This window comes from Ursus arctos, unplaced genomic scaffold (genome assembly GCF_023065955.2).
Source record: "Ursus arctos isolate Adak ecotype North America unplaced genomic scaffold, UrsArc2.0 scaffold_12, whole genome shotgun sequence".
NCBI classification, from domain to species: Eukaryota; Metazoa; Chordata; class Mammalia; order Carnivora; family Ursidae; genus Ursus; species Ursus arctos.
In genome coordinates this window covers 63,463,012-63,478,735 of record NW_026622786.1, presented here as the reverse complement: position 1 = coordinate 63,478,735, position 15,724 = coordinate 63,463,012, and the positions used below count along the sequence as shown (strand labels likewise).

At 38.3% G+C, this 15,724-nt stretch overlaps 1 protein-coding gene across 2 annotated transcripts in view; it reads left to right on the top strand.

The window, feature by feature from the left end:
* The window catches only part of ZYG11B (zyg-11 family member B, cell cycle regulator), an 85,811-nt gene that overhangs the window by 13,138 nt on the left and 56,949 nt on the right, over window positions 1-15,724 (top strand). For both annotated transcript variants that reach the window (XM_026498076.4, XM_057310783.1), the window contains exon 2: window positions 10,248-10,413. In XM_026498076.4, coding sequence (XP_026353861.2) covers window positions 10,248-10,413 — 166 coding nt within the window. The remainder of the gene's footprint in view (window positions 1-10,247; window positions 10,414-15,724) is intronic.

Below are 15,724 nucleotides of genomic sequence, written 5' to 3'. Positions count from 1 at the left end.
GCCATTTTTTCCCCTGTGTGTTCCTCTATGGCACATCCCCCTACCCTTGATAGTATATATCACCCTCTATCCTTTTTTATTTCATCTCTTTTCCTTGTTCTTCTCTATAGATACACCACAACATATTTAGTTTAGAGGTAGCTTTCTAATCTTCTGAAATAATTTCCTATGGCTGTATGGATGTTCAATTGAAATCCTGGTACATACAGTTTTTATTTAGCTTAATAATCTTTTACTTAGCATTTTGCCATTAAAAGTTATTCAGAAACATAAATATTGTTGTGTAATATTATATAGAATTGATATACCGTGATTTGCTTACCATTCCCTCCTATTTTAGACATTTGTATGTGTGGATGTTTTTTTGTCAGAAAAACTGTGATCAGTCCCTTTATGTTAATACCTTCGTTAGTATCTCTGATTATTTACCATTTTTTAGGTAAATTCTACCAAATGAAGAGGTACTGGGTCAAGAGTGTGGGTGTTTTTATTATTATTAAATTTTTCATATCCAGAAAAATTGTGCCACTTTACACTCTGACCATTAGTATTTTGAGAGGACCAATCTGGGCAAACTTTATTTGAATAATTCACTATGTCAGGATTATATCCTGTTCCAGAAAATACCACATTAACTAAAAACAATTTAAAAAGAGCTGCACTGTTCTTTCTACTGGAGTTGTTGTTTTTCCTATTTGCCGCAGGGTATTTTTTTCAGCCATTGTTCAGGGACCACGTCATTCTACCCGCTGTACTCGTGATAGTTAATTACAGGGCTTAGTTATCTCTCCTGATTACTTCCTCTGAGAATTTATCTATTCTTACCATTCAGCTCTCACCACTAGGGGATGCTATTTAAATCTGCATATTCAGCTCAGTTCTTTACCAGAGCCTTAGTTCCTTTTCTGTCCTTGCCTGAGCAGACCGAGTCCATGACTACAACAAATTTCTCTGAAGAAATAATCCTTTGCCTAGTCTTCTTCTTTTTTTAAATGCATTTATTTGACAGAGAGAGAGTGAGAAAGCACAAGCAGCAGAGGGAGAGGGAGGAGCAGACTCCCCACTGAGCAGGGAGCAGGATGTGGGGCTCAATCCTAGGACACCAAAATCATGACCTGAGCCAAAGGCAGACGCTTAACTGACTGAGCCACCCAGGTGCCCTGCCTAGTTTTCTTATCAGTTTTGTCAGTGAGATTATGGAAGTATTCCATATCCACTATTTTGTTTTTTATTTTTATTTTCTAACTTTTTATTTTGACAATTTCAGACTTATAAAAAGTTGCAAAAATAGTACAAAGAATTCTCACATAGCGGTCACCAAAATTGCCTAAACGTTTAGCATTTTATCCCATGTGCTTTATCATGCTCCTCTCTTGCTACACACACACACACACACACACACACACACACACACTTTTTTTTCCCTCCCTGGTTACCCTGGTTAACTCCTACTTTAAATCTTGAAGTTATTTATTTATTTATTTTTAAATCTCAGCTTCCCTTCCTCCATCTCCCTTTCTCTCTCACCAGAGGGTACTATATGGAATGAGGAAAAGGGTGTGATGTTTGGAATTAAGTACCTTGATACCTTGGCTCAATTCTGCCGCATTCTAACTGGATGAATTTGGGTCTGTTATTCTTTCTGAGCTCCGGTATTCTCCTATACAAAATGGTGTCTACCGTACCAGCTCCACAAGACTGTTGTGAGGGCTAAGTGAGATAATATATGTCAAAAGCATGCTGTATGAATGTTGGTTAACCCTTCAAATAACATTTGCCTGTTTAGTAGAGTGCCAGGCATTGTGCTAGGTACTGGGGATTCAGAAATGCTTACTTCATGTTGTTAATTCTTCCCTCAAATTATTTTTTACTTTTGATTTTTTTTTTCCATTTTCCTTGCCTCTACTCTAATCCATAGCATCATCACCTCATGTCTGAGCCATTGTAACAACCAACTGGTCCCCAAATTGTTTTTTGGAATTTATATCAGTATCTAACTGATAATTGTTGTGAGAGATGGTATGGTATAGTGGAAAAGGTATGGACTTCATTATCAACAGATCTGGGTTGTGTCTCGGCCCCACTTTTTTTTTTTTTCTTTTAAGATTTTATTTATTGGGACACCTGGGTTGTTCAGTCGGTTAAGCATCTGCCTTTGGCTCAGGTCATGATCTTAGGGCCCTGGGATGGAGTCCTACATCAGGGTCCCTGTTCAGTGGGGAGCCTGCTTCTCCCTCTGCATGCTGCTCCCCCTGCTTGTGCTCTCTCTCTGTCAAATAAATAAGTAAAATCCTAAAAAAAAATTTTAAAGATTTTATTTATTAGAGAGAGAACACGAGCAGGGATGGGGGGGAGGGAGAAGCAGACTCCCTGGTGAGCAGGAAGCCTGACGCGTGGCTCGATCCTAGTACCTCAAGATCACGCCATGAGCTGAAGGCAGACGCTTAACTGACTGAGCCACCCAGGCACCCCTTGGCCCCACTTCTTAGAAATATTGTGACACATAGAGCAAGTCCTACTGTCTTCTAATTTGAACTCCTTTTTTTTTTTTTTAACTGGCAAATGTCAGGGACTGTGCTGGGTACTAGGATATAAAGGAAATGTTAATTGGTTCCTTGAACTTGAAGAACATCATGGTCTAGTTGGGGAGACATACAGTCGTAAACTGTGGTTAACATGGGATTGTAAAAGAAACATAGATTTGGAGGCAGATATCAGTGGCAGCTTATGTAGTAGTGATTTATTAAAGCACAAACTGAACTCTACAGTCAGATTGCCTGGGGTCTAATTTTGGCTCTGCCACTTCTTAGCTGTATCATCATAGGTAAATTACTTAACCCCCCAAAACCTCAGTATCCTCATCTTTGTAGAATGGGGATACTGAAAGAGTTTAATTTATAGAATTTTTATGAGAAGTAAATGAAATTATGTATGTAAAGTGTTTAACATAGTTTATAGCATATAGCATATATTAACAAGTAGTATGAGCTCATCAATTATGGTTATAATATTATGATAGCGTAGTGGTTTAAAGCTTAAAAATACAGGCTGTGGCCTCATTCTTGTTTTGGGAGTCCCAGTTTAGCAACATGTTGGCCATGTAAATATAAGGAAGATATTTAACGTAAACCTCAGTTTCCTCATTTTAAAAATGCGTATTGTAATGGTGCTTGATTCATAAGAGGTAGAAATTGAAAGAACTCCTATATCTAAAGAACTCTGAACCAGGACCTGAGGATTAGTGTTTCATGAAAAGTAGCTGTTTTAATTTTTATTCTTGCTCTGCCATCTGCTGGCTGTTTTATCTTTGACATGTAAATTAATTTTTCTGAGCCTCAGTTTTGTTTTGTTTTTAAGATTTTGTTTATTTATTTTTTAAAAGATTTTATTTATTTATTTGAAAGAAAGAGAGAGCACAGCTGGGAGAGGGAGAGAGCACAGCTGGCAGAGGGAGAGGGAGATGCACCCCCCCCCCCCAAGCAGGGAGCCCCATGTGGGGCTTGATCCCAGGACCCCAGATCATGACCTGAGCCGAAAGCAGATGCTCAACCAACTGAGCCACCCAGGTACACCAGATTTTATTTATTTATTTGACAGAGCGAACGAGCACAAGCAGTGTGAGTGGCGGAGGGAGAGGGAGAAGCAGAAGCAGGCTCCCCGATGAGCAGGAATCCCAATGTGGGGCTCCATCCCAGGACCCTGGGATGATGACCCGAGCTGAAGGCAGTCGCTTAACTGACTGAGCCACCCAGGCGCCCTTGTTCAAACAAACTTTTGAAGATTGCAAGCATATATAAAGAAGCTAGATTAGTGCCTAGTACCACATAGCTGTCATTCGATACCTAATAGCTGTTGTTATGTGCAATTTAATTTGTCAGGCGCTAAGAGTAAAATTCTGCCTTGGAAATTAACAAAGGCATCACAGAACTAGTGATGTTTGACTGAATTTTGAAGGACGTGTGAGATTTTGCCACATAGAAGTACTAATCTAAAAAAAGGCTCAGAGGTGTCAAAGTGCCTGTTACATTGTTTAAGGAACCGTGTTAAGTAGTAGGTTGCATTAAGTAACACAGTTTAGTGTACCAGTAAGAGCTGTGTATTGAAGACCTTGGTTAGGCCAGATTGAGTAGAATCCATTTCAGTTAATTAAAAAGAACTTCCCTGTTTGTTCTTCCTAGAAATTGTTTAATCTTTGAACTGTGTAGATTACTTTATGATCCAAATGAAGTCAGACTTGACCTCCTTCCTCTCTCTCCTGCTATTTTAGTGGGAGCTGTGTTCATACTCTGACTACAGTGTGCCTAATTGGTAAAGGGGAAAATCTCTCTGAGCAGGAATTTCCAAGAGATGAATTGTTTAGACACTGAGTTCCAGCTTCTGCTTAATCGTTTCTTTTTTTAGTCTTCCTGTGCTGCTGCTATTTGTTTAAAAATAAAGTAGGAGCACTGATCTCTCAATACTTTTGTGTTAGCTTAAATTACTAGGATTTGGGGAATCATGGCAGTTTAGGTTTTGGAGTAGATCTTAGATAACCTAAGTACAGTTCTAATTATGTCACTGGCTTGATACATAACCTTTCTGTTCTTCCTTTTTAAATGGGGGTGATTATCCTTGTTCACATCACAGGCCTGCTTTGAGTATCAGGTGAGATACTATATTCAAAACTGGTATGTAAAGTTGAAAAGGTAGAATATTGCGGTAGATAAGGGCAAAGTCTCTGGAGCCACATTTCCTGGGTTTCAATTCTGGCTCTGCTCCTTACACGCTGTGTGTTTCCAGACACACTGCCATTATTCTAAGTTCTCTGGTTCCTGCTTTATCTCATCTGATCCTCACAACAACTTCATGCGATATAGATATTATGCTTATCCCTGTTATAAGTGAGAAATTTGAGGAACGGGCGCCTGGGTGGCTCAGTCGTTAAGCGTCTGCCTTCGGCTCAGGGCGTGATCCTGGCGTTCTGGGATCGAGCCCCACATCAGGCTCCTCTGCTGGGAGCCTGCTTCTTCCTCTCCCACTCCCCCTGCTTGTGTTCCCTCTCTCGCTGGCTGTCTCTATCTCTGTCAAATAAATAAATAAAATCTTAAAAAAAAAAAAAGAAATTTGAGGAACAAAAGGTTAGGTATTGTGTGTAATGCCACAGTTAGCAAGTGAAAAGTTGGAATGTGCACTCTAGCTCCAAAGCCCGGCTTATTAACTGTTTACTGTTAGGCAGATGCACTTCCCAACAGAAGAGCAGATAGAAAATTCTTTGGCTTATCAATAGGAATTAAGATAAAATGGAGTTTCCTTGAAAACGGAAAATGTGTGGGGTCCAAAACCTCCTTGTTGAACATATTTTACTAATTGGTAAAGAATGATTACTTAGGGACCCCTGGGTGGCTCAGTTGGTTGAGCATCTGCCTTTGGCTCAGGTCATGATCCCAGGGTCCTGGGATCGAGTCCCACATCGGGCTCCCTGCAGAGCTTCTCTCTCTCCCTCTGTCTGCTGCTCCCCCTGTTTGTGTGCTGTGTGTGTGTGTGTGTGTGTGTGTGAAATAAATAAATAAAAATCTAAAAAAAAAGAATGAGTACTTAAGTATCTTAAGTGTTCATATATTACTTCCTGGGTTTGTTCTGCTAAGTGTCTTGCAAAAAGTATATTCTCAAAAGGTTTCTATATCTTCCCTCTGACAATTACACAACTTTCATTTCTTTTCTCTTCTGCAAAATAAATAGATTATGTTGAAATTTACCAAATGAGGTGAAAGTGTAGCTTGTTTCATCTGGCTGATGAATTTTAAGCATTTAGGAAGATGGTACAATAAAGAATAGAAAAAGCAGGAAGAATTCATTGTTACAACTCAGGAAATAAGATAGAATAAGCGAAGTTATGTGTGGCAGAAGTTGAATTTGATTAATTATTTCCTTTGAAATTTTTCTAATGTCTCCTTACACATGTAGCTGCAGAGGAACCTGAGATATGTAGTCTTTATTACAGATGGTTGTGTGTTCAGATAAAAATAAAATATTTTATTAATGTAGAAAAAGAACAGGGGCGCCTGGGTAGCGCAGTCCTTAAGCATCTGCGTTCGGCTCAGGGCGTGATCCCAGTGTTCTGGGATTGAGCCCCACATCAGGCTCCTCCGCTGGGAGCCTGCTTCTTCCTCTCCCACTCCCCCTGCTTGTGTTCCCTCTCTCGCTGGCTGTCTCTCTCTCTGTTAAATAAATAAATAAAATCTTTAAAAAAAAGAGAAAAAGAGAACAGATAATAGGGTTGGGCAGCCATAGTCTATATCACACTGGGCCAACCATTTAGCTTTTATGAAGTCTGTTTCTTCATTTGTAAAATAATGTCTTTGTTACCCACTTTACTCAGTTATTACAGTATCAAATGTGTGAATGTGAAAGCACTCTGTAAACTGTAAAATAGTATATAAATATTTTAATGTTTTTTGATTATAGAAATCTATTCTATATAGAAAGTTTGATTTTTTTTTTTTTTTCGGAGAAGGAACTGATAGCATATCACCAAAAGTTAACTACTGGTTAACTGCTGGTTAACATTTTGATGTATTTATTTCTAGTCTTATATTTACTTACAGTTTTATAAATTGCTTTTTTTAAAAGTAAGCTCCATGCCCAACATGTGACTTGGACTCACAACCCTGAGATCAAGAGTCACATGCTCTACTGACTGAGCTGGTCAGGCGCCCCTATAAATATTTTTTTCGATAACTTTTTTGAGATGTAATTCACATACCATGCAGTTCACCCATTTAAAGTGTATCCCAATTTAGTGGGTTTTAATATGTTCATAGAGTTGTACAGCTATAACCACAATGAATTTTAGAACATTTTCATCATCCCAAGAAGAAGCCCTGTAGCCATTAGCATTCTATTCCCATTTTCTTTCAACTCCTCCTCCACCCAGTCCTAGCATCCAGTAATCTACTTTCTGTCTCTATAGATTTGCCTATTTTGGACATTTTATATAAATAGAATCATACAATATGTGATCTTTTGTGACTGGCTTTTTTCACTTAGCATACTATTTTTTTTAAGTTATTTATTTATTGGGGCACCTGAGTGGCTCAGTTGGTTGAGCCTTTGGCTGGGGTCATAATCCCAGGGTCCTGGGATGGAGCTCCTTATCGGCCTCCCGCCTGCTTCTCCTTCTGCCTCTGCTCCTCCCCCTCGCTCCTGCTCACTTGCTCTCGCTTTCTCTCTCTCTCTCAAAATAAATAAATAAAATCTTTTTATTAAAAGTTATTTATTTATTTATTTTAAGTAATCTCTGTACCCAACATGGGGCTTGAACTCACGACCCTTGATTAAGAGTAGCATGCTCCTCCAACTGAGCCAGCCAGGTGCCCCACTTAGCATACTATTTTCAAGGTCCATCCATGTTGTGTGGTATATCAGGATTCCTTTTTTTGCTAACTAGTATTCCATTTTGTAGATAAGCTATATTTTGTTTATCCATTCATCAGTTGATGGTTATTTGTGGTGTTTCTACTTTTTAGCTATTATGAATAATGCTTCTATAAACATTCATGTACAAGTTTTTCATTTCTCTTAGGTAGATACCCAGGGGTAGAATTACTAGGTCATATGGTAATTGGTAGACTGTTTTCCGAAGTGTCTGCATCATTTTATATTCCTACCAGCAATGTATGAGAGTTCCAGTTTCTCTACATCTTTACCAACACTTATTATCTGACTCCCTGATTTTAACCACCCTAATGGGTATGAGGTGTTATTTTGTTATGATTTTGATTTGCATTTCCCTGATCATTAATGATTTTGAGCATTTTTTATTTGATTTTTTCCTTTTTTTTTTTCTTTTTCATTTGATTATTGGTCATTTATACTTCTTTGGAGAAATGTCCATTCAGACCTTTGCCTGTTTTTAATTCAGTTGGCTTTTTATTGAGTCATAAGAGTTATTTATATATTCTATTTTTTTGTTTTTTTTAAATACAAGTTTTCTTTTTTAATTTAAATTCAATTAGCCAACATATAGTACATTGTTAGTTTCAGTTGTAGTGTTCAATAAATTATCAGTTGCGTATAACATCCAGTGCTCATCACATCACCCAATTAGCCCATTCCCCACCCAGAGTTATTTATATATTCTAGATTCAAATCTCTTAGTAGATACATGATTTGCAAATAGTTTCTCCCATTCTGTGGACTTTCTTTTCATTGTCTTGATGATGATCTTTGAAGTACAAAAGTTTCCCTTTTTTAAAGATTTTATTAGAGAGAGAGAGCGCGCCTGCAACGCTTCAGCTGGGGGGAGGGGCAGAGGGAGAAGCCGACTCCCTGTATTGAAACTGTAGATCAGGGGCGCCTGGGTGGCACAGGGGGCGCCTGGGTGGCACAGCGGTTAAGCGTCTGCCTTCGGCTCAGGGCGTGATCCCGGCGTTGTGGGATCGAGCCCCACATCAGGCTCTTCCGCTATGAGCCTGCTTCTTCCTCTCCCACTCCCCCTGCTTGTGTTCCCTCTCTCGCTGGCTGTCTCTATCTCTGTCAAATAAATAAATAAAATCTTTTAAAAAAAAAAAGAAAGAAACTGTAGATCAATTAACAATATTAAGTCTTCTGATCTATGAAAATGGATGTCTTTCTATAAAAGTTTTCTTTAATTTTTTAATTTTACTCTTCTTTTGTTAAATTTATTTCTAAATTTTTTATTCTCTTTGATGCTATTGTAAATGGAATTGTTTTCTTAATTTCACTTTTAGATTGTTCAGTATAAGTGTATAGATATAATTGATATTGTATATTATAAATAAAGTAGATCTTATATCCTACAACCTTGCTGAACTTTTTTTTTGTTTTTTAGTTCTGATAGGGTTTTTTTTGTCAGTTCCTTGGCATTTTCTTTCTTTCTTTTTTTTTTTAAGATTTTTTTTGAGAGAGAGTGAAGGAGTGTGAGTGAGAGAGATTGCAGGAGTGGTGGGGCAGAGGGAGAGGGAGAAGCAGGCTCCCCACTGAGCAGGGAATACGATCTGGGGCTCCATCGCAGGACCTGAGCTGAAGTCACATGCTAAACCGACTGAGCCACCCAGGCACTCCTATATCTTTGAAATATAATTTTTAATGGCTGCCATTAAAAATGTCACATGTATAATATAATGTGGTTAAGAGTTGTGCTCCTGAGTCAGTTTTTAATTTGAAGCTGCACTTTATCACTGACTATGTGCAGAATGTTGAGAAAGATGTTACTTTTCTGAGCCAGTTTTCAATTAAAACTTTAAAAATGGGAGTGCCTGGGTGGCACAATTGGTTGGCTGTCTGCCTTCAGCTCAGGTCATGGTCCCAGAGTCCTGGGATCAAGCCCCGCATTGGGCTCCCTTCTTGGTGGCAAGCCTGCTTCTCCCTCTCCCAGTTCCCCTGCTTGTGCTCTTTCTCTGTCAAATAAATAAGTAAAATCTTAAAAAAAAAAAAAAACATTTAAACATGAAGATAATGCTTGACCACTTTTTAAAAATAGGGGCGAAGGAATAAATAAAATAATGGATAATTCATGTAAGATACTCAGCACAGTCATAAAGAAAGCACCTAATGGTTGATAGCTACTATAATTATATTTTAATTATATTATTATTATTGGGGACATTTACAGTGTTAATTTCTATAGTTAAAACCCTTACACTTAAATCTTTGTGCTTATTTGATTAGTTCTTTATTCCTCAGACTGGAATAACTGGGTTAACCTTTTTCTATTTTGAGGATGTTAATGCTTATAGCAAAATCTTTTACCCAGATAAATTCATCATATTGAAATTATCAGATTGGGATGGGGATTTTGTGGAAGATCAAATTTGAGAGTAAATTTGGTTTAGATTTTGGGAGGAGTCAGGGATCAGTCTAACAATCTAAGAATTTTATTTTTTGTCTTCAGGTCCATGAAAGTCCATGGAAGGTTTGAGCAGGGGAGGGTCATGGGTAGTAATTTAGGAAAATTAATCTGCTATACCTCTGAGGTCTTCCCTGACTGATTAGGGCACCCTGTTATACTTACGTACTACCCAGTATGTCCTCTAATATAGTATGTAATGTACTTTATGTAAATACTTGTTTGAACATTTCTCTTCTTGAGAACATGGGTCACCTATTGTATTCCCATTGCCTAACACAGTATCTAACATATGGTAGACACTGAGTAAAAATACTTGTTGAATACTTTGTTTTCTGCTTTTCTGGAAACTAACTTGTTGGCTTTTGTGTTCCTTTTATGTTTTTTCCTGGGCTCCAAGGAGGAAGCATCTCCCTATTCCTTACTTGATATCTGCTTGAATTTCCTGACTACTCACCTTGAGAAGTTCTGTTCAGCAAGACAAGATGGAACATTGTGTCTGCAGGAACCTGGAGTATTCCCACAGGAGGTGGCTGATCGACTGCTTCAGACCATGGCTTTTCATGGTAAAAAAAAATAAGCAGAGGAAATAAGAATTATGTGCTGTTAATTGGCATTGGATTTTGAAATGCTCCTGTGGCCATTTAATTATTTTCTTAGAAAAGGCCAGATGAGTCTGATTCCAGGAAAAGGAATTCATTAATTTTTGCCTATCCTGCTACTTACTATGTAATTTGGAATAAGCATTTTTCTTTTCTAATTTAGGAAAATTGCTTTTTTTCTTTCTTTTTCTTCTTCTTCTTTTTTTTTTTTTCTTTTCTCATGGCAAAAATAACTTATCTTTCAAAATACCCATTTAGAAGTTTGCTGGAATAATATACCTTACATCGTCATTTGGCAGTGGGAAAAATAAATAAATACTATTATGGAAAAGCAAGTTTTTGTTTTTGACCTTTGAATTGGGAAAGCACAGCTAATTTAGTACTTCTGTTTTCAAAAACAAATTCTGTTTATGTAGAGGATTTTTGATTTTTCTGCTTAAGTTTTAAGTTGAAATAGATAATGCCTTTTTTATTTCTGGTTTATAAACTCTTTGAAGTAGGAAATATAATTTGTCCACAACTATAAAATAGAATGAAAATGTGGCAATAATAGTAACTATCATTTACTGATTGTCTGTTATGTGCCAGGCATTTTATGTTTTCCTTGAATTTTCTCAAAAACCCTATAAAATAACCATTATTATCCCATCTGTATATATACAGATAAGGAAACTGATTCAGAGAAGTAACTTGTCACAAGGTCATAATGCTAGTAAATGGTAGACTCCTAATTCAAATGAATGTCTGATTTCAAATCTGTGCTGTTTTCACTGCCACACAATCTTCCCGCATCCACATTAGAGATATCCCTGTTCCTAGATGCCGGATCATGCTGTACACTTTTGCTGTGCCTTTATACATATATATATATAAAGTATGAATCCAGATAATGCATTCCAAGGAAGGGTGGAAGATATAAGGATATAATTGAGGGATTTTAGAATAATTTTGGAAAGAAGACATTCGTACGCCTTGGTTTTCACTAAGTTGCTCAAGTCTGTAGCCTCTTTGAATTCAGCCTGCCAAAAGAACTGGGTTATATCAATAGGTACTATATATGATAAAGTTAAAGGTCCCTTCCAAAGCTGCACAACAATTTAAGAGATTATGCTCGTGCTTTCATTTCTTTCTGGTCTCAATCTAATGATTATGCTTAACATATTCAATTTAAATATATATACCTATAACTAATCTTGTAAACCAAAAGAATAAATGTTAACTAAAGTCTTAACTTTGCCAGATTCTTTTTGAAATGTAACTACTGATAGCTAATAACAGCAGCTGACATTTATTGAATACTTGTTATTATATACAAGCATTGTGGCAAATGGTTTATATGGGTAAAATAATGGAAGTAGTTTTTAAGTAAGTGTAACTAAATAATTATCCTCCAGAGTAGTGTCATCAGAATGTGTTTTCTACCTCTTCTTTTCAAGCTGCCTTCAGATGAAGAAACTGAGAGTCAGAGAAGTAACTTGCTGTCCCCATTTGTATTACCCCACTCTTCCTGCCTCATTCACCAAAAAGTGTTCTGAATTAATCTCTTTGCAAAAGAGACAAGAATAGATAGTACTTACCTGAAACTAATATAACATTGTATGTCAGCTATACTTCAGTAGTAAAAATGAAAATTAAAAAAGCAATCTGTGGGGGTGCCTGGGTGGCTCAGTCATTAGGCGTCTGCCTTTGGCTCAGGGCATGATCCCGGTGTTGTGGGATCGAGCCCCACATCAGGCTCCTCTGCTGGGAGCCTGCTTCTTCCTCTCCCACTCCCCCTGCTTGTGTTCCCTCTCTCGCTGGCTGTCTCTCTGTCAAATAAATAAATAAAATCTTAAAAAGAAAAAAAAAAGAGCTAGGAATCAGAATAAGATTTTTGCCATCTAATGATAATGCCTCTGTGTTATATTGTGTACCTTATCTAAATTGATATACCTTGACATGTTCAGCCTTCTGTTTTGGGATTAAATTGAAAAGAGTAATGCCTTTTGGGGAAAAAAAAAAGTAATACCTTTTGAAACATTGTGGATTGCATCCTTGAACAGTCAGCTAGACTTTCTAGGTGACTGAGAGCTTATATTCTCTGAGTAGTACCCCGCTTCTCTGGAGGTCACATTGCTGGTAATCTCAGCTGTCTGTAGCCTAAACCAGAAAGAAACAAAAAATGCTTTGGGACAAAATCCTTGCATTTAGACTTCTATACTTCAGTCCTTGAAAGAAGCCCTTTGGGGTGCCGGGGTGACTCAGTCGGTTAAGGGTCTGCCTTCGGCTCAGGTCATGATCTCGGGGTCCTGGGATCAATCCCCACATCTGGCTCCCTGCTCAGCAGGGAGTCTGCTTCTCCCTCTCCCTATGCTCCCTGCTCATGCTTTATCTCTGTCTTGCTCTCTCTAAGTTAATTAAAAAAAAGAAGCTGCAGCAGCCCTTGAGGAACCCTCATTTAGAGCATATTCTTAAATGGGAGTACTGAGACAGGGTAGGAGGATCCTAAGCTCACCTTGTCCCACAGATACATCTAGATAACACCCACATCAGTGTAGATAACCTACAGCATATTCTTAAATGTACATGCTTCTAATTACCTTGGTTCTTTAACCATAACAAATTAAGAATTAATAATCTGAAGGGGACAGGCTGCTGACTAACAACCCAAGTGGATAGTATGACAGTAAAGGAAGATTTAGCTTAAATACATTGTAGCAAGGACAATTACTGGTCATGGAAAAAAGATAGGTGATTCCTCAGTATGTTTATTTTTGAAAGAAGGGGAAGATAATCTAGAAAGATTTCCTTCAGATATAGTAATGACATTTGTGTAGTGCTTTTAGTTTGCAAAATGATTTTTATATATATTGCCTTATTTAATCTTTACAGAAGTCCCTGTGAGGGAAATGTAATTATTCACTACCTAACATAGTGCCTGTCACACAACAGATAAAGAATCTTATCTTTTACAGATAAGGAGCCTTCCTTTTACAGATAAGGAATCTTAGACTTGTGTAATAATTTGTATAGTGTCAAATAGCAAAAAAATGTTGGAACCAGGATTTAAACATAGGACTGATTTCTAGATCTCATGCTCCTTTTAAAATTCTTTGCCCTTTTAATTCTATCACTCTTAAATGTAGAAACTTAAACTTAGTTACTAGAAAATTTTACTTAATGTAGATTGACCCAGAGAGGCCAGGAGTGACCTATTTTACTACATGTATTTGTATGATATCAAAATTTGAGAGCAAATTTTGTAATGCACTATGATAGTCACTATAAGGTTAAAATCAGTCTTAATTAACTGAAGAGTCTAAAGTTTCATCTGTAAAAGACAAAACTAACATTAAAAAATATGTGTACATAAGGGTGCCGGGGTGTCTGCCTTTGGCTCAGGTCATGATCCCAGGGTCCTGGGATCCAGTCCCACGTCAGGCTCCCTGTTCAGCAGTGAGTCTGCTTCTCCCTCTCCCTGCTGCTCCCCCTGCTTGTGCGCTCTCTCTCTCTTTGTCAAATAAATAAATAAAATCTTTTTAAAAAATTCGTAAATATATTTTGTGGTGTAAACAGGAAAACATTGATCCTAACTCAGGATCTGTTTCCATTTTTGGTTTGTATAAGGGTCCTTAGCAGAAGATCCTTAATGTATGTGTGAAAGGCGTTACTACTGGGTTCAGAAGAGGCTCAATAGAAGTAAAATGTGTGGGAAGGAAGATCCAGAGAAGAAAATTATTAAACACCTGTTGTGTGTCAGGCACTATGTTAGGTACTGAGTGTACAATATTGAACACAGAAATCTTGCTCTCATGGATCATATAATTCAGTGGGACTTTCTTAACTGTAGTTAAGGAGCAAACAAACATATATGGAATTATAACGTGATCAGTTCTCTGAGGGAAAAAGAACACAGTTCTCTCATGGAGAATAGAAAGAGAAGGCATCTAGTTTAGATCGCATGGTCAGAGACAGCTTCTCTGGGGAGGCAGTAACTAGGCTGAGATCTGCATTGTGAAGAGGCAAGTCAGTATGAAAAATGGGGCCTCTCAGCACTGCCCAGAAGTTGGGTATTTTCCTGATCAGCTACTCAGTGCTCAACAATTGTTTCAGATGTTCTTTGCTCTTCTCATACTTTCTACCATTTACTCTAAGCAAGAAAATTGAAGTCATCAGATGGAATTCCCTTAACTCCATGTCAGCACGCCTTCAGTTTTCCTCAGAGTGATCTTTTTTTTTTTTTAAATTAAACTTGGTTTTATGTATCTGTTCGTTTGTTTTTAAAGGTTTTTTTTTTTTTTTTTAAAGTAGGCTCCATGCCCAGCATGAAGCCCAGTGCGGGGCTTGAACTCACAACCCTGAGATCAAGACCCGAGCTGAGATCAGAGTTGGACTCTTAACCAGTGAGCCACTGGTTAAGATTTTATCCATCCATGTGTGAGAGAGAGAGAGAGAGATAGAGAGAGCAAGAGTGGGGAGAAGAGGGAGAAGCAGGCTTCCCAATGAGCAGGGAGCCTGACACAGGGCTGCATCCCAGGACCCTGGGATCATGACCTGAGCTGAAGGCAGACCCTTAACCAACTGAGCCACCCAGGCGCCCCAAGATCTTTTTTTTTAAGCAATCTCCAAACCCAGCCTGGGGCCTGAACTCATGAACCAGAGATCAAGAGCTGCATGCTCCACTCTCTGAACCAGCCATGCACCCCAAGATTTTAATTTTAAGTAATCTCCATACCCAGCGTGGGACTGGAACTTACAACCCCGAGATGAAGAGTCGCCAGGTGCCTCCAAAGGTTTTTTGTTTGTTTCAAGTAATCTCTGTGCCCAACATGGGGCTCAAACTCATGACCTCATGATCAGAAGTCACATGCCTACCAACTGAGTCAGGCAGGTGTCCTACTAAACTTTGTATTTTTAGATAATTGTTGATTCACATGGAGTTGTAATAAATAATTTAGGTGAGGTCCTCTTTCTCCAGTGATAGTGTCTTATAAAACCACAGTACAGGGGCGCCTGGGTGGCTCAGTTGTTAAGTGTCTGCCTTTGGCTCAGGGCATGCCCGGCGTTCTGGGATCGAGCCCCGCATCAGGCTCCTGGCTCCGCTGGGAGGCCTGCTTCTTCCTCTCCCACTCCCCCTGCTTGTGTTCCCTATCTCACTGGCTATCTCTCTCTCCGTCAAATATATAAATAAAATCTTAAAAAAAAAACAAAAACCACAGTACAGCCAGGATGTTGACATTGATATGGTCAAGATTTCCATCTCCACAAAGATCCTTTGTGTTGTCTTTTTATAGCC